The sequence below is a fragment of the Callorhinus ursinus genome, unplaced genomic scaffold, assembly GCF_003265705.2.
Source record: "Callorhinus ursinus isolate GAN/ISIS: 27379988/994484 unplaced genomic scaffold, GSC_fseal_2.0 scaffold100, whole genome shotgun sequence".
NCBI classification, from domain to species: Eukaryota; Metazoa; Chordata; class Mammalia; order Carnivora; family Otariidae; genus Callorhinus; species Callorhinus ursinus.
The window spans coordinates 578,000-602,773 of NW_027397162.1; the positions used below are offsets into that span (position 1 = coordinate 578,000).

The 24,774-nt window shown below is 45.4% G+C and overlaps 2 protein-coding genes and 1 long non-coding RNA gene across 3 annotated transcripts in view; 1 reads left to right on the forward strand and 2 right to left on the reverse strand.

The window, feature by feature from the left end:
- Window positions 1–823: 823 nt before the first annotated feature.
- LOC141371792 (uncharacterized) lies at window positions 824–7,090 on the reverse strand. The gene is made up of 3 exons (XR_012377025.1): window positions 6,944–7,090; window positions 2,583–2,709; window positions 824–959 (listed from the first exon to the last, which is right to left on the reverse strand). It is a non-coding gene; the product is annotated as an uncharacterized lncRNA (long non-coding RNA).
- Window positions 7,091–7,412: 322 nt separating this feature from the next.
- LOC112806445 (uncharacterized) overlaps window positions 7,413–24,774 on the forward strand; it is a 28,625-nt gene continuing 11,263 nt past the window's right edge. The window contains 2 exon segments of the mRNA XM_073889002.1: window positions 7,413–7,570; window positions 7,770–7,872. The gene's annotated coding sequence lies outside the window, so the exon portion shown is untranslated.
- LOC112806446 (vomeronasal type-1 receptor 1-like) lies at window positions 12,731–13,597 on the reverse strand. The gene is given in 2 exon segments (XM_073888935.1): window positions 12,731–13,111; window positions 13,113–13,597. Coding segments are annotated over 2 exon segments (858 nt in total). The 3' UTR covers window positions 12,731–12,738.

Below are 24,774 nucleotides of genomic sequence, written 5' to 3' on the forward strand. Positions count from 1 at the left end.
ACATCTCTTACACTTGTAGGATTTTACTCCACTATGAATCTTTTGATGAGTAGTGAGGGTTGAGCTGTAGCTGTAGGTCTTTCCACACTCATTGCACTCATAGAGCTTCTCCCCAGAATGACACCTCATGTGTCGTGTTACAGAAAAGCTGTTACAAAAGGCTTTCCCACATTCTTTGCACTCAAAGGGTTTTTCTCCAGTGTGGGTTCTATTATGCCGAATAAAATCAGAGTGGCGGGCAAAGGCCTTTCCACATTCACTGCACACATGAGGCTTCTCTCCACTATGAATCCGCTGGTGCTCAGTGAGGTGTGACCTGCGGCTGAAGGCCTTCCTGCATTCGATGCACACATAGGGCTTCTCCCCAGTGTGAATCCGCTGGTGTTCTGTGAGGTGTGACCTGCGGCTGAAGGCCTTCTCACACTCGATGCACTCATAGAGCTTCTTCTTAATGTGAATGCTGTAGTGTCCAGTGAGATCTGCCTTCCTGAGAAAGGCCTTCCCACACTTTTTGCATTTATAGGATTTTACTCTAGTGTGAATCCACTGATGTTGAAGAAGGAAGTGATTCTTAATAAACTCTTTCCCACATTCCTTGCATTTGTAGGATTTCTTCCCTCCATGAATCAAGGGGTCTCTCCTTGATCTATGTGATTCACACTCAAGGAGAGCATCTCCTGGAGAGACTTGCTCCTGTAAATCTTTTGTGCACAGATTTTTACCTGTTCCCAAATCATCACATTCAGGGTTCACCTTTCCAGGGAGGGTTTCCTTGTAGGGGACTGTCCCTGTCCTTGGGTACCCTCCCTGTTTTTCTGATGGTCTCTCTTGTTCCCGGGCTTCTCCCAATGTGGAAACACTGGAGTCGTCCTCAGTCAGTAACCTGTGGGGTGAGCATCCCTCAAACAAGCCTGGCTGAGAAGCAGAAGGCTCTGTGGTATTGGTTTTCGCTTTGTCATCTGAAGGGAATCCAATACACAAAAAAGTCCCATTAACAATGCCAACATAGAAGGAACAAAATCACCAAGCCAGTGGGAAAAGGAAGATGGAAACAGGGCCACTGATACCTGCTGGATTTTCACATCTCTGAAACTCAGCTTTGTTTTTTGTTTTTTTTTTTGCTCGTCCTTGAATTCTTGACATCTTTAAAGGGACAACCTTGGGGAGAATTTCGGGTAGGGGCCAGAGAAGAATCCCTTCCTTACTATCCAGAGGGGAGAGAAATGATGACACCATGTGCTGTGTTTGTTCTAAGAAAGGATGTCACAGGGAACACAGGGAAGGGGGCATCTAACCCAGCCTGAATGAGAGAAAGACAACTGGGAGGGGTCTTGAGATCTGAGTCCTAATGAAGCAAGAGTTACCACACAGAGAAAGTGAGAGGGTCCTGCTGCCAAAGGAGGCAGAGTGTACAGAGGTGCAGAGTCTAGAGAGAATCCTGGATGCTGAGGGAACTTCAGAGCATGAGAGGTTGGTGGAGATGTGGCTAGAGATGCAGACAGGGTGCAGCCTCCAGAGTTCGGAAGGGTGAGAGCAAGTACAGCCATTGCCACTCCCAGGACAGTATCTACAAGGCTGAGGGTGAGCAGGACTTGTCAGGGGGACATATTAAATCTACTGTGTGTAAGAAACAGCTAAGTGACTAAAACACAGACAAAAGCTAGTAGAGAAATTTGAATTATTTACTTCAAATATTAAAGAGAAGCTGTACAAATGGAGAAGTTAATAACAAGGTTGTCAACTCTCCTCAAATCTATCTGTAAGTTCATCACCAGTCCAGATAACATGATTTTCCATGAACTCAACAAGTTGATTCTAGAATTTGTATATATGTTAAAGGCTAAGAATATCACTGAAGAAAGAATAATAAGGAGATGGGGCTTGCCCTCCCAGTATTAGGGTTATGATGAAAGTAGAGACATCAAGACAGCATGGTGTTGGCATAGACGTAAGGAAAACTGGCAACAGGACGCAACAGTGCTCAGAAACAGACTTATGAATACATACAGCTTTCACAGACTGCAGAGGTGGCACAGCAGATCAGTGTGAAAAGAAGGGACTAAATAACCAGTGGAGCTGAAAAACTGGTAACCTACATGCAGGAAAAAATTCTTGCATTTCTACCGCATGTCATACACAAAGCTAATTCCAGGTTAGTAAGCAACAGAAAAAGAATATAATTTGACCTTGGTGTGAGGAAGATTTCCTAGCAAGACATGAAAAGCAGTAATCATAAAACAAAAGATAAATTGATCTGACTAAAAAAAATATGAATTTCTTTTAATCAAAAGATGCTTTAAAGAAAATTTCTAAAAAGCTAAGCTCCAATAGAATACAACTGCAGTCAGGAATATACAAAAAAAAATCTGACAAGTCAAAAAGGGAAGAGCAACCATCTTGGTGATTCCTGATGGAGACAAAGGGAGAGCAGGCAGGAGGAAGTGAGCCCAGAACATGGCAGGGACCGTGGGGAGGAAGGCATGCTGCTCCAAAGGCCTCTTCCACCAGCCAGGCCTCAAAAGATAGGAAGAAACTAAGAAGGAGGCTGCATGTCCCTGCATGGAGGCAAGGAGAAGACTTACCCAGTGAGACCAGGAGCCTGCAGGTCTCCCTCATCACCTTCCAGTACAGTGTCCTCTGGGGCAGGTCCAATAATTCCCACTCCTCCTGAGTGAAGGTGACAACCACATCTTTGAAGGTCAGCAGTGCCTGGAAAGACAAACACAGTAGCATTATGTGCTCTATGGCTATTGGGTGGGATCAGAGCCTGTAACTTAAGTCTCTGGTGAAGGTGCACAGAGGTCCCCCTGAATCACTAAGGCTTCTTGAGGGCCGAGCTCTGAGCTGGGCTTAAGGGGGAGGCAGCTATGGCTGACAGAGACGCCCTCCATGGTGGAAACAGTGGAGAATGACACGGACGTGGGAGCAGATGGTAAGTGGTCTGGGACATCAGAGGAACGGGGAAATAATCATGATGATAATTCCAACAATAAGAACAGCAGCAGCCAAAGCTGAGCCTCCCTGGTCCTTCCCATGTGCCTGCCCTGGACTGTGGGCTTCACATGCTGTGGTAAAGGGATTAAATGTCCACAGCTCTGGAGCAGACTCCCAAGTTTGGATTCAACCCCTTGAATCAACACTTGGCCTGCTGTGTACCTTGGGGAAGCCATTTAATTTCTCTGAGCCTCAATCTCCCCTGTCAGTATAATAATTCTCTCACTTTATCAGGTTATTTGAGAATCCAAGGGAAAACATTCATAAAGCCAACACTAGAGTCTCTGGCTCATGACAGTGCTCTGTACATTTATTAATCCTTCTATCACCATGAAGATAAATGCCATCATCAGCTCCACATCACAGTCTGAGTTGAGGCTCGGGGAGCTACAGTGAGTCACCTGAGAGTTCCCAGCCTACACAGCAGAGGTAGGATTTGAACCTAGGTCCTTCCGGCCCAGGTCTGTAGTAACCCTCACACTCCTCCATTACTGCAGGTGAAGCCCTTCTTTTTTATTTTTTTTTAAATAAAGATTATTTATTTGAAAGAAAGAGAGATGGTGGGAGAGCATGAGCAGGTGGTGGAGGGAGTGGCAGAGGGAGAAGGAGAAGCAGACTCCCCACCAAGCAGGGAACCCGATGTGGGGCTCGATCCCAGGACCCTGAGATCATGACCTGAGCAGAAGGCAGACGCTGCAGACGCTTAACGACTGAGCCACCCAGGCGCCCCAGGTGAAGCACTTCTAATGACTGTTGCTGTTAATCTGCTTCTAGATCCCTGACCACACTTCCATGGACATGGACAAGAGGATGGGAGCCATCCTCACCCTCCTCATGGGAGAGGCACTGAAGGGGGCGCCACTCATCCTGGGAGTGCCAGGGCCTGGGCTAGCTCCCCACACCCACTTGGGTCCCCCAGCCTTCTCGGACTCCCCAGGAGATTCCACGGTGAGCTATCAGTCAGTTTCCCCTTCCTGAGTCCTGACAGCATGTGTCCCTGAGTCACGAATACCGTAAGGACCAGGGAACCCAAGTGGGTGAGAACAATGCCACTGAGGCCATAAGAACAAAGGCAGCAGCCTCCGACTGGCTGTGATGTGTGTCCTGGGTGAGGGCGGGGTGAACATCCAGCAAATGACCACACATGCTCCCCTTCCCAAGACACATCTCAGCAGGTGGGGGGTGGGGCTTGGCAGTCACAAGGCCCTCTCGTGCCTCCTTAAACTCTGTCCTCACTGCCTCTGTCCACGAGGTTCCCTGTCTGGGATGGCTCCTCTTCCCCTCCTTGTTCCCAAGCTCACCAGCAGGAGAAAGCCCTGCCCACCTTACAAAGTTTAATATAGGTGAAATCCTCAGGCCTCCCCAGCCCACTGTGGTTGGGAACATAGGCTCTGGTAGCTAATGGACAGTATGTGAGTTTCAACTACTTAAGAGCTGTGTGACCTTGGGTAGGTAACTTAACGTCTCTGACCCCTAGTTCCTCTTCTATAAAGCAGGGATGATAACAGAACCTAACTTTGAGGAGATGGGAACTGAATGAGATGAAACATAATAACTGTCCCTCAAAGCAAATCAAGGGCTCGGTGAAATCCAGCTATTACCACTGTTTGGTTATGATTATTTTTCCTCCTCGCTCCTCAAGCACCCTGGAAAATCTCAACCTGGCACTCCACTCTGCACAAAAATGCTAGCTCCCAAGCATGCGCGTACTAGGGGTACTTTAGCTAGAACTAGAAAGATGAAGAAGTGGCATTTGAGCAGAGGCCTGAGGAATGCACAGGGATGCCCTGCAGAGTTCCAGAGACAGTGTCCTGGGCAGAGGGAACTGGCAAGTGAGCAAGAGCTTGGCAAGTGGAGGATGGCATAGCTGCAGGGCCGATGGGGAAGAAAGGAAAGGAAGATACGTGGGTGGACACAGAGCAGTTGCAGGGACAGGTGCAGCAGGCAATGGGGGGAGAGGGTTTGAACGTAGATTCTAAGTGTGATGAGAGCCCACTGTGGGGAGTCTCATTCTCCAACTAGCTAACAAGGTCCCGTTACAGCTCTGGTGCTGTTATACGCCTGGCGACAGAGCTTCAAAAAGGAACCACAGCCCCCGTTGGAGAAAGATCCCCAACAAGGACTAAATAACTGAGCAAGGTGATGCAGATGGCCTTAAGAGTTCTGAGGCCAAGAAAAAAGGGGACAAGATTAGAGAGATGGGCTCATTTCAGAAGGAAAGCTGGGGATGACCTTGCTGAAGGCGGGCACTGGCGTGGCTGGAATGAAGGGAGGGGGACATGTACCGGAGAGAAACCCGGGGTCCGTTGTGTGTTTACATCTAAATGCACACTGCCACCACTGAATCTTTAATGCATCTACTTTTCGCATAAAAGTAAACGTCTTATAAGTGGTAAGCCAGCTTTACTTGTAATAAACAGACGGCAAATACAAAGATGAATCCAGTAACCTTCTTGGCTCCCAGTGCCTGAGGGCCCTTTCCTTTTCTTTCTTTTTAAAGGTTTTATTTATTTGTATGACAGAGAGAAAGAGCACAAGCAGGGGAAGCAGCAGGCGGAGGGAGAGGGAGAAGCAGGTTCCCCGCTGAGAAAGGGACCTGACACGGGGTTCAATCCCAGGACCCCGGGATCATGACCTGAGCCAAAGGCAGGCGTTTAACCAACTGAGCCACCCAGGTGCCCCTCGAGGGCCCCTTTCATCCTAGCAGAGAAGCAGTGATTCCAAAAATATTGCTCTCACTGTGAGTCTGCCCCTAGGCTCTCTCTTCCCCTAGTCCTCGGCTGGATACAAGCCTGAGACAGGGGACACCCCAGGGCAGGATTCCCCTGGGGTAAGTCCCTAAGATCGTCACAGGACAAGGGGCTCTGCTCCCTGAGAACAGTGTCCAGAGTGATGCTACCTGGGCAGTGTTGGACAATGGAGGACATACATCACACACAGGCCCTCTCTGACCCCCTCAAGGCAAGGGGAGGAAATGTCAATATGCCCATTGAACCCGAGAGATGGAAGACAAAAGCACTGATCAGACTTACTCAAGCTCACAGCCCTGGGAAGGGCATAGCCAGAAGGGCCCCTGAAGTCTCTACATTGTTAAATGGGCTTTCCTGAAGCTCGGTTCATTCAGACGGTGCAGGGACGGGAGGATTCCAAGAAACCCCATTTCTCTCTCGCCCACACCGCCGTAGGGAGAAGACCAGGGCAAAGGCCTCCTTGGACCCCTGAGATCACAGAAATGAATGGTCACGACCGGTATTTACTGGGCATTCCCTGCATGTGCTGTGCTGCTTTTCACACTCTGCCTCCCACATCTGCCCCCAGGACCCCAGAGGGAAGACACTGCAATTAGCCCATTTCACAGCCAAGGAAGCTGACTGTATCCCACTGCGGTGCGGCAGCAGAGCCTGGAGCTGAACCCAGGCTGTAGGCTGTGTAACTCGTTTTGCACACCTGTGGCACGTGCCTCGGCTGCGAGGGCGGCTGTGGGTGAGGCGGGGAATTCCAGGTACGATGTGGGGGTTGCAGGGAGCCCTCCCCCTGCTGTCCCTGCCTCCTCTCCACTCTATAGCTAGAGAAAGCCTATTAAGACTTGACACAAATCACGTCCCTCCTCTCCTCCACATCCTCCATGGCTCCCACCAACCTCAAAGAGGCCCAGTTCCTCAGCCTGTCATTCCAGACCTGACTCCCATCTCGGTGCTCTCTGTTCCCACCAGGCGACACGGAGAGCTGCCGAGTCTGTCCAGCTCAGCCTCCGCTCCCCGCATGTGCACCTCCTGGTGCACGTGCCTGGGACACCCCTGCACGCCTCACTGATGGACGGAGCTGGGAACCCTTCCGTATCAGGGCGGGCCCCCAGACGCAACGGCACAGTTAGGGGAAGTGATGAGACCCAGGACAACACTATGCTCGTGGTTGGGGGTCCCCAGGGCCTGAGGGGTCATGCACTCACCTGTGCCGGGTCCATCTGCTCCTCCGCTGCCTCCGTGGGACCCTGCGCGTGGACCGAGGGCCGCGAAGAGTGGGAGGCCAGGGACGGGCCCAGGGGCTCTGCTGACCCGCCCCACACACCCTCAGCCCTGCCTCCGTGCAAAGGGGACACGACGCCTCTTCTCAAGCCTCCCTGGCCCGCGGCCTCAAACCCACTGAGCGTCCCGCAGCCGTGACCTCGCCAACAGACCCGGGAACACGCGATATGGCCTCCGGGAGGCCGGCGCCGTAGGTCTCGCGTGATGCGGGATCCCAGCCCTGTGCTGTGATTGGCCCAGCACTACCGCCTCTCGCCGCTGAGCCTGCTGGGTAATACGGTTGCTGCCGCTTCGCCTGCCGTCTCAAAGAGCCTCCCTCCAGAAAGCGCCTCAAAGAAGCCGCGGCGCCTGCCTGAGGGCCTCTGGCGATGACGTCATCACGCTCTGCGGGTGGGGCCAGGCTGCTTCCCTTCTTAATCGGCACCGCCGCGTTTCTGGGGCACAGCTTCTCCGATTAGAAGTGCTGCGCGGTATCGTTTCACGTGTGCCCCAAGTTGAGGCTCCCAGAGGGACGCGGCGGACGGCGGTAGCAGAGAGTCCGCCCCTCCAAGGTTAGCCCTAATGCGCACCGTCTTTGCTACTCTTCAGTTCCGGGGAGACTGAAGTTTTGAGAGTCAATTCTGTGGAATTCGGTGATGGTCAGAGACGAGAGAGAAAATGCTTCCGGGGTGCAGGTTGAGGGGGGAAGAGGGCAGAACTGTCAGACAGCCTTAAATCGCATGGCCAAGGCAGTGTCTCCTTTTCCCTCAGAAAACGTTGTTTTCCTGTCCGGATACTCACGGACTGTATCCCTATCCAACCCAGCGAGCAGCAGCGTCTCATCAGTGGGGTACTTCTTACTGCACATTCCAAGGTGTATCCTATTTCTTTCAGTAGTATGAAACCTGAGATCTATTTGAAAAGGAGCGGTATTTGTCAAATTTCATTTTCTATTGGGATGGTGACTGTAACGGTCATGGTCAGAGAATGTGCAGACTGACCGTCTGAACCCAGAGATAAATGGGTTTTCTTGATCTCAATCTGTTTGCTATAATTGCAATGAGAGTATGCACCAGGGGAATTGAAATTATCTCTGAAAACCATTTGTGAAAAGTAAGTTACTGCCTACCAGTTTTAGTCTCCTAGCAAAATTATGCACGAGGTTACTAATTACCTCATGCTATGCATTCACATTTATTCAATGAAAATCCACTGTGAGAAGGTACCCAGTGTTCTCATCATATCACATCTTTATTAATGAGAAGTTGCACGTGATTGTGGTCACACCGCTCCATGTCCTTAGATAAGAATGTGGCTTCTCCTCCACTGGTCAGCTTATATGTCACGCTTAGTCAAGGATGACTCAAGGGTTGTGCCCCAGCTGGAAGGATGGATTTGTCCTTAACTGAGATGGGAAGGGGCGGTGGTCGTGCAGATGGAGGAGCTTGGAAACATGAGGGTCTCACTTTTGAGCCTCTTTTGAATCTACTAAGCATCCAAATGAGGCAGACTGTAGAAATTTCAATATAGAACTGTAGGGGTCTTTTTTTGTAAAAAATGTCAGCATTTTGATTCACTGATAGATTGATTTCTAGAATGCTCATAGCTCTGCAATCCAGACTCCTTGACAGAAGAAGAAATTAATGCTCAGAAATAACACAAAGTAAAATGTCTCATATATGGCTTTTTGCAGTTATAGGTAAGTCCAATATTTTAGAGAAGTAAATATAGAAGCGGTTTAGCTAGGAAGTATTTAAACACTGCTTGACCTGCTGTAACAAAAGGAGTGTTCCTATGTCTCAAACTAGGACCACCTGTGGTACCGTTTACACTCTAGAGCTGTGTGTGAGATCAGACTGGTGTTGATTCCAGATGAGGCCACACCCTCGTGTGACTCCTTGCCTTGCCTCATGCTCATTCCTTGACCTTTAATTTTTCCTGATAATTTCTCCTCAATCAATCACATGTCATTGAACCTTGTGCCAGCTTCTGCTTCTACAAAACCCAACCTCAGACAGGACACATCTGGTGAAAACCTAAAATATAATCAGGTGAAGTATACCCAGGATATTAAGGTTTCTTTTCCATAACAAGACGAGCAAGGAAGATCAAGAAAACTTGCTTAAATGTGTCCTGATATGAACAAAGCTCTGCAATTTTAGAGGAGAGTTAGAATGTGTTGCTGAATCTCTTTGTGGGGGAGTGCTTGTTTCCCTCCTCAATACCTGATGAGCAGGGGACATGGTGTTCTCTGCTGTGTGACTTCATGTCTGAGGCAGATCTCAAATGGTTGTGTCTTACACTAGATAGTTCTTTAATTTTGGCATTTCCTTCTAGTGCAGGTGTTCTCAAACCTTAGGGGTACATCAGAATCACTGGAGGAATAAGAACACAGAAGCCCCTCGGTCACTGAGGTAAAAAAGAGCCTAAGCATTTGTGTTGATAGCAAGTTGCCTAAGTGCTTTTGAAATGACATGGTTTGAGTGTCTTGGCTGTTCAAGGATTGCAAAGTAAGAATGAAGATTAAATGAGTGAAAATATATAGAGTTTTTTTTTCTTCTTTCTTTCTTTAAATTTTTTATTGTTATGTTAGTCACCATACATTACATCATTAGCTTTTGATGCAGTGTTCCATGATTCATTGTTTGTGCATAACACCCAGTGCTCTACGCAGAACGTGCCCTCTTTAATACCCATCATCACCAGGCTAACCCATCCCAAAAATATATAGAGTTTTTAAAACAATACCTGGAAGGGTCTGAAAATCATTATTGCTATTAGTGCAGTAACATAAGACGCTGAAGGTGGTTACGAATAGGAAAGCACTCTGTGGATGGTTAATTGCAGCCTATGTTTCCTGAAAGGCTCGTTGCAGGTCCAAGAGAAAGTACAGGGTGGAGAATGAAACCTCTAACCCAGGTAAAGGAAGGAAGAAAATCTTACTTCTTGAAGCAGCAAGATCCCATCCTAGATAGGTCTCCTGGAGATAGGGGATTCTTTTATTTATGTATGTATGTATGTATGTATGTATTTATTTTATTTTTAGATGTTATTTATTTATTTGACAGAGAGAGACACAGCGAGAGAGGGAACACAAGCAGGTAGAGTGGGAGAGGGAGAAGCAGGCTTCCCACAGAGCAGGGAGCCCGATGCAGGGCTCGATCCAGAGACCCTGGGATCATGACCTGAGTTGAAGGCAGACAACCGACTGAGCCACCCAGGTGCCCCAGGGAGATTCTTTTATAAGGTGAAGTCACACACAAGAAGAATGAATGTGTATCATCAGGTCAATTTCTATTACAGAGAGTGATTCCATTTCCTACTGGGTACTAGAGTTCCTAGCATTAGAAATATGCTAAATGGGAGAGAGCAGAATTTCTCAGGCTTGGAAAGGACCTCCAGGACTACAAAGCGGTTTTCATTGAGCTGAGCCAGGGATATATAGTCTGTTGAGTAGACTACCAATTACAGTCATCAATTGTGAAGTGTCACCATATAAGAGAGTTAGAAACCAGCCTGACTTCTGAAGGTTGGTAGAGTATCAGATATCTGAATATTCACCTTCCTCACTTACACATCCTCCATCTACTCCTTTCTTTTCTCAAAGACCCAGTTATGGTGTCCAGGCAGCACAATAATTTCCAAATCCACAATATAATTCCCAAACCCAGGGTGATATATTGGGCCAAGGACAGCCACTGATAAAAGAGATGGCAGCAATTAATTCTATGACCACCTCTGACCCCCTAAATTCCCACAATTGACTCCATTTCTTTCATGTGCCCCTTAATTTCCCTGATCCTTCCCTTGTCCTTTCACCTGTGGGCTGAGCACTGGCTGACCATCACAGCTTTGGTGTGATGTGTGAGGAAAGGAATGTTATTATGTCAAGGGCTGGGAAGAAGAAGAAAGACTCAGGGCCACTGTTACTTCCTCAGTGGACGCTGTTGGACGTGGAAGCACTGACCTCACCGACAGAGATCCTACATGATCCATGGTAATAAATTCTGAGAGGGGAATTCAGAAAAAATTTGCTCAGCAGGAAGGCCAGCAGAGGGGAGTTAAGAGAGACCTTGCACAATATTTGTGGTTAAATTATCATCTTTTTGGAAGAATCTTCATCAACTGCAGACAGCGTTCCTTCCTTGGATTGAGGAAATGAGGAGGGAGAAGTGGGGTAGTGTGTCACTATGAATATTCACTTTAACTTTGTATATAGATGAGTCAATTCAAGATATTTATAGAAAAAAGTCATTTAACACTAATTTAATTAATTAACACTAACAAGACTAAATTTATGAAATCACTAAGTATAACAAAAATATATGATAGAACTATAACCAAAAAAAGCAAAAAAATTAGAAAAAGGGAAGAACTGAGAATCACTGGGAATAGACACCATAAAATGATTTTAAATAAGAGATGGTATATCAATAGACATGGCAATTTCTTCCATCAATTTCTTCAGTTTCTTTCATCATTGTCTTATAGATTTCAGTGTATAGGTCTTTCACCTCCTTGGTTAAATGTATTCCTAAGTATTTTATTCTTTTTGATGTAATTTAAACTGTAATAATATTTAAAGAGTTACTAATTAAGCAAGCAAATTTAAAATTAAATTCTTATTAATAATTTTAAATAAGGAGAGCTGACATTTTTACTCATAGTTTGAACTCCTATACTGACCTGTTATTGAAAACAAGCAAACAAATGTTCAGCTTTCTTGGCCTGTTGTAAGTGTTCACTCAGAACTCTCCATCACCATCCTTTCTTATTTCGTAGTTGGCTGCTCTCCCCACCTCTTGACAATCTAAACACACAGGATTTCTTCCAATCACTTGAGGCTCCATAGGATCTTTCCAGGTGATTTGTTTCTGTCAGAAAGAACTGAACTCAATTATGATTCAAAAATATGTTTAAAAAACACTTGCATGTATTTTTGTAAGACCAAGGTGAGAGATTCCCCCAAATTCCTTAAACTTAGAAATTTCCTTCCTTTTTAAACTTTTTATTTTTTTTTTATTTTTTAAAGATTTTATTTATTTATTTGACACAGAGATAGCGAGAGCAGGAACACAAGCAGGGGGAGTGGGAGAGGGAGAAGCAGGCTTCCTGCTGAGCAGGGAGCCTAATGCGGGACTCGATCCCAGGACCCTGGGATCATGACCTAAGCTGAAGGCAGACGCTTAACGACTGAGCCACCCAGGCACCCCCTTTTTAAACTAAAAACGATTTTATTCATTTTTTTTGAGAGTGAGGGCATGAGTGGGGGGGAGGGGCAGAGAGCGAGGGAGAGGGAGAAGCAGACTCCCTGCTGAGCAGGGAGCCCCATGTGTGGGGTTCAACCCCAGGACCCTGATATCATGACCTGAACTGAAGTCAGATGCTTAGCCAACTGAACCAACCAGGCGCCCCTCTTTTACACTATTTCAAAATTCTCTGAACTTCTCCTTTGAAGATCCTAACACAGAATGAGTAATCTTTGTGTACTTAAATATATGGTGTTCATTTTAGCACCTTAAATATATGGTGTTCAGCACCTCTGTTATAAGACAATGGGCTTTTCCTGACCTTATTTGCCATGATGTCATAATTTCCTATCACACAGTAGTTAATAAAATGTTAACAAATGTTTAAATGAATGATTAAACGCTGTTAAAACAGACTCAGCACTTTAACCAGATTGGGAAAACAATTTGTCCTTGCCCTACAGACAAGGCAGAACTGAGAGACTCAAGTGTCACTGACCATGAGCACAAAAGGACTCAGTGCTGGAAAACATGATGAGAGGAGTATAGTGCTGTTCACTTTCCACTGGATTTGCAACCACAGTCATCCAAACAGTCAAAATAGCATAGATTGAATAAATAGTAACAAAGGAGCTCGCCAGGACCAAGATGGTTCCTGTGGCTTTGGCCTCGTGGGACGTTTTGGGGGCAAGGCTGTTGTTGCGAATGTGCTGTACTTGCTGCCTGGGCCTGAGCTGGATGAAGATCATGGAGCTACTTGCCCATACCATGAAGCCCAAACTCATAAAGTCAAGGGGAAAATGTATGGCTGTATATAATATGTTAAATCTCAATACCCTATTCCAGGAACAGTATCCATTACTTTTCCACACTAAGGTTTTTGCTATGTGGTGGAACACTCATTATTACAGAAATAAATGAATTTATCAAGAGATGTAGGATCCAGCAGAGGAAGCAGCAGAAGCCAATGAACTTTGGGGATTTAATCTTGAGCTCCATCCACCTACAAATACTAGGGTTCAGTTTAATAACTTGGTAGCCATTGAGGAGACAGATAGTGCTGAAGGAAACCCCAGTGCACACTCTGTAATAATAAAAGGTAAGTTTACAGGCAGCATCATTCAGGAAATATCGGGATCCAAAAGTTACCATTGTTTGAGGGATCCCTTTGGAAAAAAGGACCATGGAGTTAGCTAGGACCAGATGATTAAGAATCAAGTCTGTAGGTCTCAACTTGTGTCCAGTGAGCAAAGAGAAAGTATAAAGACAAAGAAGGGATGAATTTCCTAGGATCCCAACTCCCGTCTGAGTGATGAAGATAATGCCCAATTCCAATTTGCCAGAACCCATTGCATCAACATCTAGGGGCTGATTTTAATTGAAGTCAGAAGAATGAGAGGAAAAAAGCAGAAATAAATGCCTTGTCAACACTATGCAGAGTACTTTTCAGCACTTATTCTAAAACTTATTTTCTCACTTTAAGTGGTTATTAATTTTATGCTGCTTGTGTGTGTGTGCAATGGCAATTCACTGACGAACTGGATTAGAAATAGCCTCTGATAGGGGCACCTGGGTGGCTCAGATGGTTAAGCGTCTGCCTTCGGCTCAGGTCATGATCCCAGGGTCCTGGGATCAAGCCCCACATCGGGCTCCCTGCTCTGTGGGGAGTCTGCTTCTCCCCCTGCTCACGCTCTCTCTCTCTCTGTATCTCTGTCTCGAATGAATAAATAAAAAAATCTTAAAAAAGAAATAGCCTCTGAAAATCATAAAACTTGCTAAAAGACTATAACTTAATTATTCCAATAACTAAAATGAAAGGATATGTAACATGATAGAGGTGCTAATTATCACTAAATGGCAGTCATATTACAATATATAAATGTATCAAATTAACATGTTGTACACATTAACTTGCACAATGTTATATGTCAAATATATTTCAGTGAAAAAGTAAAGTCCATTAAAATAGAAGGAAGAAAGAGAGAGAAAGAAAACTCTGCCAAATGAACAAAAACAAAAGAAATAACCCCAATGTCCATCTATAAGTTTGTGGGTGATCGAATGAGGGCACAACTGCACGCAGTTCTCAACAGTTGTGGGGATGAGGTCAGGAGATCTTTGTATACTGAACTGGTCAGTATTGTTTCAGTCTTTTTCCCAACATGATTGAGAAATTAGGAAACCGGGCGCCTGGGAGGCTTAGTTGGTTAAGCGACTGCCTTCGGCTCAGGTCATGATCCTGGAGTCCCGGGATCGAGTCCCGCATCGGGCTCCCTGCTCAGCAGGGAGGCTGCTTCTCCCTCTGACCCTCTTCCCTCTCGTGCTCTCTATCTCTCATTCTCTCTCTCTCAAATAAATAAAATCTTAAAAAAAAAGAGAGAGAAATTAGGAAACATCGTGAGCATAAGCATATGAATAACATCGTGAGATAAAGAAATACAGGAACGGATCAATCCACAGAGCAGTCCTTGGAGGGTAGAGAGTGTCAGATTAGGGTGACAACAAGACAACTGAGGCACTTTAAAATCTGTTTAAATTCCAGGATAACATTTACAGGATTATATTCTTTTATTCATATCCCCATAATCTTTTTGCCCTGTTTATCTTTACACAATATTTGCATTTCTGTACATGACAGATAAACGAGCCTTCACTGGTCTAAATGAGAAATACGGTGAACAGTCTTCCTGAACTTGACAGAAATTTAGAGATACGTCATTGAAGACTCCATTTAGCACAGCATACCCCTGCTTAAAACAAAACAGAACAGAACACCAAAACAACATGCACAGACACACACCAGCAGCAGCTATCACACAGACACTAGGTGTCTACTCAGAGTGGGAGCTCGCCTTTATTATGTTAGTACTCACAACCCTGTATTTTGATGCCCTTAGGGTGAATGCTGTTCTGGTCACTCTGTTTCGTGCGAAGAAGTGAGAGAAGTTTCAAAACAATTTAACTGAGGAGAGGGGACATGTTGGGCAGCCCTGAGGCAGTTTGACAAGACTGGCGACATGCCTCTGGTTTCCTCAGCAAATGTTTTCCTGTTTCTATGTGTTTGGTCTTCTTAGCTTGCTTGCTTGCTTGCTTGCTTTCTCTCTCTCTCTCTCTCTCCCTCCCTCCCTCCCTCCCTCCCTTCCTTCCTTTCTTTCTTTCTCTATCATCTTTCTATCCATCTACTGTCTAATCCTGGATTTCCTGAGATAAGTATTTTCTAAGAATATGATACTTACCTGAAAAGAAAAGCTATTTACACAGTTTAGATTTGCCCCCAGGACAAGGACTGCCGCCACAGCATCTGCGAAGTATCTCAATAGCACACTTATGCCAGAGATAGAGGTTTGGTCCGTGATCTCATCTGCTTGCCAAGAAGTGATTATCATTTCACCTGTAAGTGCAGTGACAGTGTCTGCATGGGGAGTAGAGATTAATTCTAATTAATCCCAAAATAACTAAAAAATATTTGGGATTGCAAAAACTTCTGAAAGCTATTAAAAGTGCTAATAGGAAAGCCGTTAAGAGTGGCAGAGGGACACCTGCATGGCTCAGTCAGGTAAGTGTCTGACTTTGGCTCAGAAGAAAATAAAATCCTTTTTAAAAATTTGTTTAAAAGAGAGTGGCAGAAACAGATGGGAAGAATCTACTTTTGAAATAATTTAGTTCTAATAGAATGTGAAAGAGTACCATTTTATCTAATCAGTGAAAGAAAGAGGCTGATCAAATTTCTTAGTCAGTTTGAGGGCTCTGTTTACAGAAGATAATTCCTTCTCATTCCTGAGAGCACTGAGGGCAGTGAAATTGAAGGAAAAAACAGTGTAGGCGGAGGGAGAAAGTGTTTCCGGAGTTGTGTGAATGAATAGGGTATTGTGGTGTGATTATTTGTTCAGTATTTTAACAAACATTTATTGTGTAGTTTATGGGTTTCAGGCACATTTCTAGGCATATGGAATATATCAGTGCACAAAATATAAATAGAAATCCTGGAATTTACTCTGTAGTTGATGGAAAGGAACAAACAATGCATCTGTGTTACTAAGTCACATAGTACATTAGAAGGTGATGGGTCCTTTAGAAACAAGAAGAGCAGGGTACAGGTGATAAAAAGATCAGGGATTTCAGATGGATTAAAGTTGTGATTGGCTGTCAATAGTTGGACTCATAGTGAAGATAACATCTGAGGAAATAGTTTACATGATGCAGGAAGACATGTTCTTCCTTTCCAATTGTTATATATTTATTTTCTTGCCTTATTGCACAAAATAGGATCTTCAGAAAAATGCTAAGAGGGCAAAGAGCAGCCATCCTCCTTTTGTTTTAATCTCATGGGAATATTTTAATAATGAGCCCTGAGTTATGATATTTGCAACAGTATTTTTGTTATTTATGTTATTTATAAAATTAAAGATTAAAGGTATTATTTATAAGATTAAAGAAGATCTGTCTTATATCCTTATATGCATATACGTTCATGTATGTGTATACATATGTAGATATATAATTTCTGAACATATGTGTTATTTGTGAACATATATATATTGTTTTTTGAACACCTTGAAAGTATGTTGGGAACGTTGTATCCCTTGGCCAAAGAACCCTTTGGTGTATATTTCCTATATAAATTGACATTATCCTACATAACCTAGTTCAATATTCAAAACCAAGTAATTTAATATTGCTTTAATAGTATTATTTAATTCATAGTTCATATTTAAATTTTGTCAGTTCTATGAATGCCCTTTTACAGCTAATTTTTTCAGTCCAGAGTCAAGTTCAGTATCAAGAATTGCATTTATTTCTCATTTGCTTTTATTCTCTATTGATCAGAAACAGTTTCTCACTCTTCAGAAGTGTTTTTTCTTGTTGTTTCTAAAAAGTACAGGCCAATTATTTTGTAAAATTTACCTCGGCTAGTGTGTCATGAGGTTTCTTAATGATTAATTGAGTTTTGGCATTTTTGTGGCAAGGAAACCACAGAAGTATTGCTTTGTCCTTCTCAGTGTGTTGTATTAGGAGGCATGTAATGTCTGTTTTCCTGTTATTGGTTATGGTTAACTTTTTCACTTTGTCCTTCTGATCTCCCTACACAAAAGTTACTATTTTTCTGGTATAATTGTAAGTTATTAGAGGAAGGATTCTTTGAAAATGTATAAAAATTCTTTTCCTCATTATTTTGCATTCTTTTAAGAAATGGTCAATGAGGAGACAGAGGAGGGGCTCAGGAAAACAAAGTTTATGATACTCACATGTTCTCGAAACAGGAAGCATACCACAAAGGGCCACATGGGAAAGACACCAGGGTGGTCAGGAGGTAAGAGCAGAAACAAGGAGAAGGTTTAGGGTACCACCTTTATTTGGGTTTCTGGGGGACAGGCAAGGCAGGCCAGGTGAACAATTTCGGATTGGCTAGTATGAGTAATTTTAGGCTTTGGGCTTTGTAGGTGGTCCCTAGTTGCTTGGTACATGGCTGTTTCAGCTGACAAGATTCCAGGCTATTGTCCTTGATCTACTTCTGCTTCCATCTGGAGAAGCAAATATGACTGTTCCTCTTGGGTCAGCGTGAATGCTCTTTCCATCTGTGTTCTCTAGTGTGCTTACTATCTGATGAATTTGTTTTATCCATTTTTCTGAAGCTGTATTATCTTTTCAAGCTGCTCACCATCTGTGAGCAGGGTTAAGTAGTGTCTTTTGAAAAAGATTATGTCCAAATCTGAATCCCAGATACCTGGGAAATGACTTATTTGACAATAGGGTCTTTGTAGATATAATTTAATTAAGGATCTTGGGAAGAGATCATTTTGCATTTAGGGTGGGCCCTAAGTCCAATAACTGATGTCCTCATAAGAGAAAGGAGAAGAGATTTGATATTCTCAGAGACACAAGGGAAGAGGCCACGTGAAGATGCATGCAGAAACTGGAGAGAATGCATCTACAAGCCAAGGGATACCAAGGATTTCTGGAAACCACCAGAAGCTAGGTGAGAGGCATGGAACAATCTCCCTCAGAGCTTCCAGAAGGAACCTACCTTGCCAGCCTCTCGATTTCAGACTTCTGATTTTTTTAACTAAAGAGAACAAATTTATTTTGAGCCACCTAGTTTGTGGGATCTGTTACAGCAGCCCCATGGAAGATGACAAACCTTTTCTCTTCTTCGTGGAAAACAGATACCTTCGGTGTGGTCAGTATGGCCAATGAATACTTTTCCTCAGTATCTTCTCTTCAGTAAAGACCGATTCTGGTTATCTCAGGCCAGCTAGACCCATGACAATTTCACACAGGGCTCTTTTAGAGCATTTTGGCCAATTATGGTTTGGCCACACATCTGTTTTTGCCACAGACTGCTTATTTTTTTTATAAAGATTTTATTTATTTATTTGCCAGAGAAAGAGGGACAGCTAGAGAGGGAACGAAAGCAGGGGGAGCGGGAGAGGGAGAAGCAGGCTCCTGGCTGAGCAGGAAGCCCGATGCAGGACTTGATCCTAGGACCCTGGGATCATGACCTGAGCTGAAGGCAGACGCTTAACGACTGAGCCACCCAGGCACCCTATAGACTGATTTTTTTTTTTTAAAGATTTTACTTTTTTATTTTAGAGAGAGAGACAGAGAGAGCGAGAACATGAACAAGGGGAGGGGCAGAGGGAAAAGGAGAGACTCTCAAGCAGACTCCATGCTGAGCTCAAGGACCGGCAGGGTGCTCAATCCCACAACCTTGAGATCATGACCTGAGCTGAAACCAAGAGTGTGACCCTTAACGGACTGAGCCACCGAGGCACCCCAGCCATAGCTTGCTTATTGCTGAGGTGATATCTGAATACATTTTATGGGCCCTAAAATGCTCATTGTCCCTAGGACATTATATGGGAAGTAGTCATCCTCAATTCTATTGTAGTTTGCATATGCCAGTGAGTTTCTCATAAGTACACACTGTGGCCATTGGGGCTATTATTACTAAGCATATAAGCCCACATATTCTCTGACACTATTTGGCAAGTATTGTTTTCCTTGGTTCTTGTCCTCTATCCACAACACATGGGCTATAACCATTAGGGCACATGCTACTGCAAGCCAGACACACAGATGATTTTATATCTAGTGTATCTGGGCACATTTTTCAGTGGCTTCTCCCCCTGGTCAGCAGGGAGCCTGTTTCTCCCTCTCCCTCTGCAGCTCCCCCTGCTCGTGCTCTCTCTCACTCTCTCTGTCAAATAAATAAATAAAATCTTCAAACAAACAAACAAAAAAGAATCACCTGGATCAGAGGCATAGTTAAGACAAGCTTTAGTATCATACTGGATCACCACCCATAACTCTTCAGCTGTAGTAGCTTCTCTGTTGCCTTCACTTTCCCTAGAACAAAGAAAAGTAGCCAAGACTGTGTATTCTTGAATGACTTTCCCTAAGTTTCAAAATCTTTTGACATTCATTTATTTTAATCTCCCCAGTCCTGCACCTACTGAACCTAGGTCCTATTTTTATACTTTCCTTCTCAAGCCTGTAGTCCTTGAACAACCACAAACCAGAAATGGCCAGAAGCCATCCAGATAGCAACAGTGGTTCCTCACCCACCACCCAGTACTGCCCATTTTTCCTTCTCCCTAATACTACCTTCTCATTATTATTTAAAGTAGAGTTGAGGATCATATGAATTAACCTCTCTGTATCACAAACTGCAAAAATTTCACGTGTGTGGATAATTGAAAAGACTCACAAGTCTTCAGAGCATCCGGATGTGAGGTTTTTCTTAAAAGGTCCTGGAGGGGATGGGGGTGGGGGATGGGTATTAATGAGGGCACTTGTGATGAGCACTGGATGTCCTATGTAAGTGATGAATCACTAAATTCTACACCTGAGACTGAAAAAGAGAGAGAGAGAGAAGCCTATGGGGAGGGGGGAATGTAAAGGACATACTGTAGCAAAATAAAGGGACCATGGGTCACCCAGGCACAGCTTTGCAGAGTCCTTATTTGTGCATGGATAATATTCATCTTCAAATGAAGGATAATTTGAGTCAGAATTCCCAGCAAGGATTTTATCCCTTCTGCTAAAAGTCAAATTAGGATACCTAATCAATTATGCCATTTTGAAAACCGTCAGTAAACAAACTGGCCGTGGGTGCCCCCATGGGAGCTTTGGACTTTAAACAGCACATAATAAGTCCCACCACCCTATCTCAACAAAGACTCAGAGCCAGATATCCAGAGTTCCTAGACCTAAGACTGAAGTCTTCCAGTCCAAGCAAATGAACTCTACCTTATGCAAAAAATTACACAACACATTAAAATTTCTGAGATGTTGCTAAACCAGTTCTCTCTAGAGGAAGCTATTCTGCTAAAGGTTTTTTTTTTTTTTTTAAAGGTTTTATTTATTTATTTGACAGAGACAGCGAGAGAGGGAACACAAGGAGGGGGAGTGGGAGAGGGAGAAGCAGGCTTCCCGCCGAGCACGGATCCTGATGCGGGGCTCGATCCCGGGCTCGATCCCAGGGCCCTGGGATCATGACCTAGGCCGAAGGCAGTCGCTTAACCAACTGAGCCACCCAGGCACCTCTCTGCTAAAGGTTTTAGCTAGGGCAGTGAAGGAAGGAAAAGGGACACAAAGTAACTTCCGATCCAGGACGTGGAGGGGGAACTTGAAGGGGCATCACTGCACTATAAGGAAAAAGAGCTTAGTTTGCACCAAATCTGTGATGGAGGGCTGGGATGAGCTTTCCCAGGACTGCAGGGTTACCATTTTGCAGAACTGAGACCTTCAGCCAAGGTCGCCCTGCCCCACCCTGCTCAGTTCACACAAAACTGGCACAGGCAAGGGTCGTGCCGCAAGCCCTCCCTCACCCAGACCCCCACCTGCGTGGTCCCTGTTTGAGGGAGGGTGGTTTCATGGGCTCTTCGCCTTCCTAGCTCCCACTTCTAGGTCTGGGGACCTTGAGGGCTCTCCTCAGCCTGGATTCTTGAATCCTGAATCCAGTCCGGGGCTTATATGATAAAGTCCACATTTCCGGCAACCAACACAATGTGAAGCCAAAGATTGTCCCTGGGATGGGAAACAGTGTCTGCAAATGCTTGGAGATGAGGCTGAGTTGATAGTGTTCAGGGAATCACAAGTCTGCTTTATATCTGGTGGGAATGGAGAGGGCAGTGGGGGGCAGTATTCAGTACTGGAACTACTGGCTGAGCAGTTCGGCCTCTGTTCTGAGGGTCTGGGGAGCCACAGATTTGGAACAGAAAAGAGAGGTGATCTGACTCATCATTAACAAGTCCTCTGGGGAATTCAGAGTGGAGAACCGATTGTGGGGGTGAGGAAGGAGAAAATTGCAGTAGTCTGAAACACTGCTGAATGTGGCTGGACCAGAAGAGTGGCCATGGAAGTGGCGGAGGTGGTTGGATTCTAGATCTCTGGGAGCTGGATGACTGCGGGGTTTTGGCCTTAGCACCTGCAAGGATGGAAAAACCATCATCTGAGATGGGGTTGGGGATAGGATTCACTTTCTGGAGCAATACTCAACCAGTGGTATGAGAAAATGAAAGATTACCTGGCCACACGAACAAGTGTGTTCAGATGCTTAGTGATGACAATGAGCTGGGTGTTCAGGGAATGAACTGTAGGTCTCTATTATGTCTGCTGGGCACAGAAAACTGAGGGATGGGGGCAGAAGTCAGTCCTGGAATGGCAGCCTGAGGTAATCAGGAGACTCCAGGGGAAGCTACTACAACAGTACAGGGGAGTGTTGATGGTAGCTGGATCATAAGAATGGCTTTGAAGTTGGGAGAAGAGGTTGGTTTCTCAATCTGTTTTATTAGCAGGGACAATTTTCTGCTATGTGGGATGAGAGAACAAAGTCAGTTATGACCCCAAGATGTTTGGCCTTCGCAGTTGAAGCGTGGAAGCACTGGGTACTGAGATGGAAAGTCAGTAGTGGGAGTACTTAACAGAAGCACCATATGGAGTTAGGTTTTTCCCATGTTGGGTCTGAGATACTCTGGGGACCCCTGAGAGGAGGTGTCAGGTTGGCAGTTAGAAACACATGTGGAATTTAAAGGAGGGATTGAGATTGACGATATCTGTGAGTAGGTGGGCGGCATGTGGAATATGTCGTACTTCAGAGGAGGCCTCTTCAGGTTATGGTGGCAGTGCGGAAGAATGGGGACGGTATTCTCCGAGGACTGGGTGTCTTGCTTGGGCACCCGGATAGTGGTGGCAGTCTTCATTAACAGAAGCTGGAGAGTACTGACCATGGCTGTGTGGTAGTGAGAGGGGAGAGCGCTGGCTGCTGGCACAGGCTTCCAAGGGGACGAAGTTATGACATCTGTTCAGAGTCAAGGCAGTAATGGGAGTCAGATGATGCAGAGCCCAGGATTGGTGTTTTTTCTTCCATCTCCAGGCCCAGGTTTTTTTTTGGCAGGGTAACTCTTGATGGAGCCAGAGGAATTTCAGACAAGCTGACAGATTAGTTTGGGAGCAAATGATACTTGCTGGGAGAGTCATTGGCATGTGATGGGAGCAGATGAGGCTGACGTTGAATGAGTGTAGGTGGCAAGAAAAGATATTATTAGGGTAGGTATAGCACAGGCAACACTGAAAAGGAAGAGGGGTTTAAGCTACCTGAGATCCATGGAAGGTCTGGATGGCTGAAGATGCAACAAGGAGCCAGGCCTGCTGGGGTGGTCCTCAGAGCAGTGCTGGGACTGCCTCTGGCAGGAGGGTCCATCAGAGGCCTGGGGTAGCCCTGGATGTGTTGCATTTGGCAAGCACTGCCCTGGTGCCACATGCAGAGTGTGGGGAAGCCAGAGAGATGCCTGTGACATGGGCTAGAAAGTGGCTGTGGTGTTGGGGATCTAGCAGCCATGATATGAAGGTAGAGCAGGTGCAGTCCCAAGAGTGATGTGCAAATGGGGACAGAGTATGAATGGATTACAGGGTCTTTGTACTCAGCATTTGAGCAGAGGGTGAGCACAAGTTTGGTTGTATGTGGCACGATCTGAGGAACTCCAGGGCAGTTGACTGTCAGGAGAGTGGTGGCACTTTATATGCCAGGTCTAGAAAGTAGATGACACAATCTCTTTTCCCATCAGTTCTTACTGATGACTGGCAACTGTGAGGAGTTTGATGTGAGGAAGAGCGGGTACCAGTGGAGCAGGACCTGGTATTTCCTCTGAGTTGGGGAGCTGGGGAGGAGAGCCATGGCCTGGGGTTCTTGGTTAGAGAGGCTACTTATGCATTGCTCTGCCCTCATCATGACAGGGCATGTGACCTTTGAGGATGTGGCTGTGTACTTCTCCCAGGAGGAGTGGGCGCTCCTTGACGAGGCTCAGAGACACCTGTACCACACCGTGATGCTGGAGAACTTGGCACTGGTAGCCTCCCTGGGTAAGGACCCTCATTCCCACACCATTGCCTTATATGAGGCTCTGCTCTTCTCCTTTTTCCAAGGGTCTCTGTCCTTCCCAGAGCTGGGCCATGGGCATTGCTTCCTTTCCTGGTTTCTTGGCATAGGTGTTGTGTTTGCTGGGCCTGGGCTTTATGAAACCCCAACATATTCTGTCTTGAAGCCTCTCACAGAAGGGTTTGGTTTCTGAGTATTGTAGCCTGTCCTGCCAGTGCATTTAGCTTTGCACCTCCTTGTAAGGTGACTGTTCACATCACAATTTCTGCTCCTGCCTTTTTTAGATATTGCTTGGACCTTGCCTGTCTCAGGAATTACAGGCACTTAAGTGGTCATGATCGGCACAGAGCACTAGGCTGTTACAGTAAGCCTCCCCTTCAAGGTTCTTTGTGTGATCAGTTTTGTTCAGTGGTGTCACGGGTTGAGACACCCTGGGCTAGTGTTGTCTACTCAACTGCTGTGTTTTTCCCTTCGAACTTCCATCTTCTAGGTCCCATTTAGTCACCCAACTTGAGCCAGGGGCTAGAGGGGAGCTCTGGGTGCCTGGCAGGATGGACAAATCTCCAAAGATTAATGGAGTCCTGGGTCTGGACTGTGGAGAAGGTATGATTTCAGGACGGAGTACAAATCATACCAGGCAAATGTCCTTTGCATTTTCCTGAGTGCCAATAAGATTATTTTTTTAAAGATTTTATTTATTTATTTGAGAGAGAGAGCATGAGAGGGGGGAGGGTCAGAGGGAGAAGCAGACTCCCTGCTGAGCAGGGACCCCGATGTGGGACTTGATCCCGGGACTCCAGGATCATGACCTGAGCCGAAGGCAGTCGCTTAACCAACTGAGCCACCCAGGCGCCCGCCAATAAGATTATTTTTAAAAAATTATTGTTTGCCTTTTGTAATTCTAATCTAAAGTGGCATGCAAGAGCTTTGCAGTCTCTGGTTTTAAATCTTTCTCTTGTTAATTTGTAGGACTTATTAAATGTATTATTTATATATTAACTCTAAAAATTATAGATGAGGGCGCCTGGGTGGCTCAGATGGTTAAGCGTCTGCCTTCGGCTCAGGTCATGGTCCCAGGGTCCTGGGATCGAGTCCCGCATCGGGCTCCCTGCTCCTTGGGAGCCTGCTTCTCCCTCTACCTCTCTCT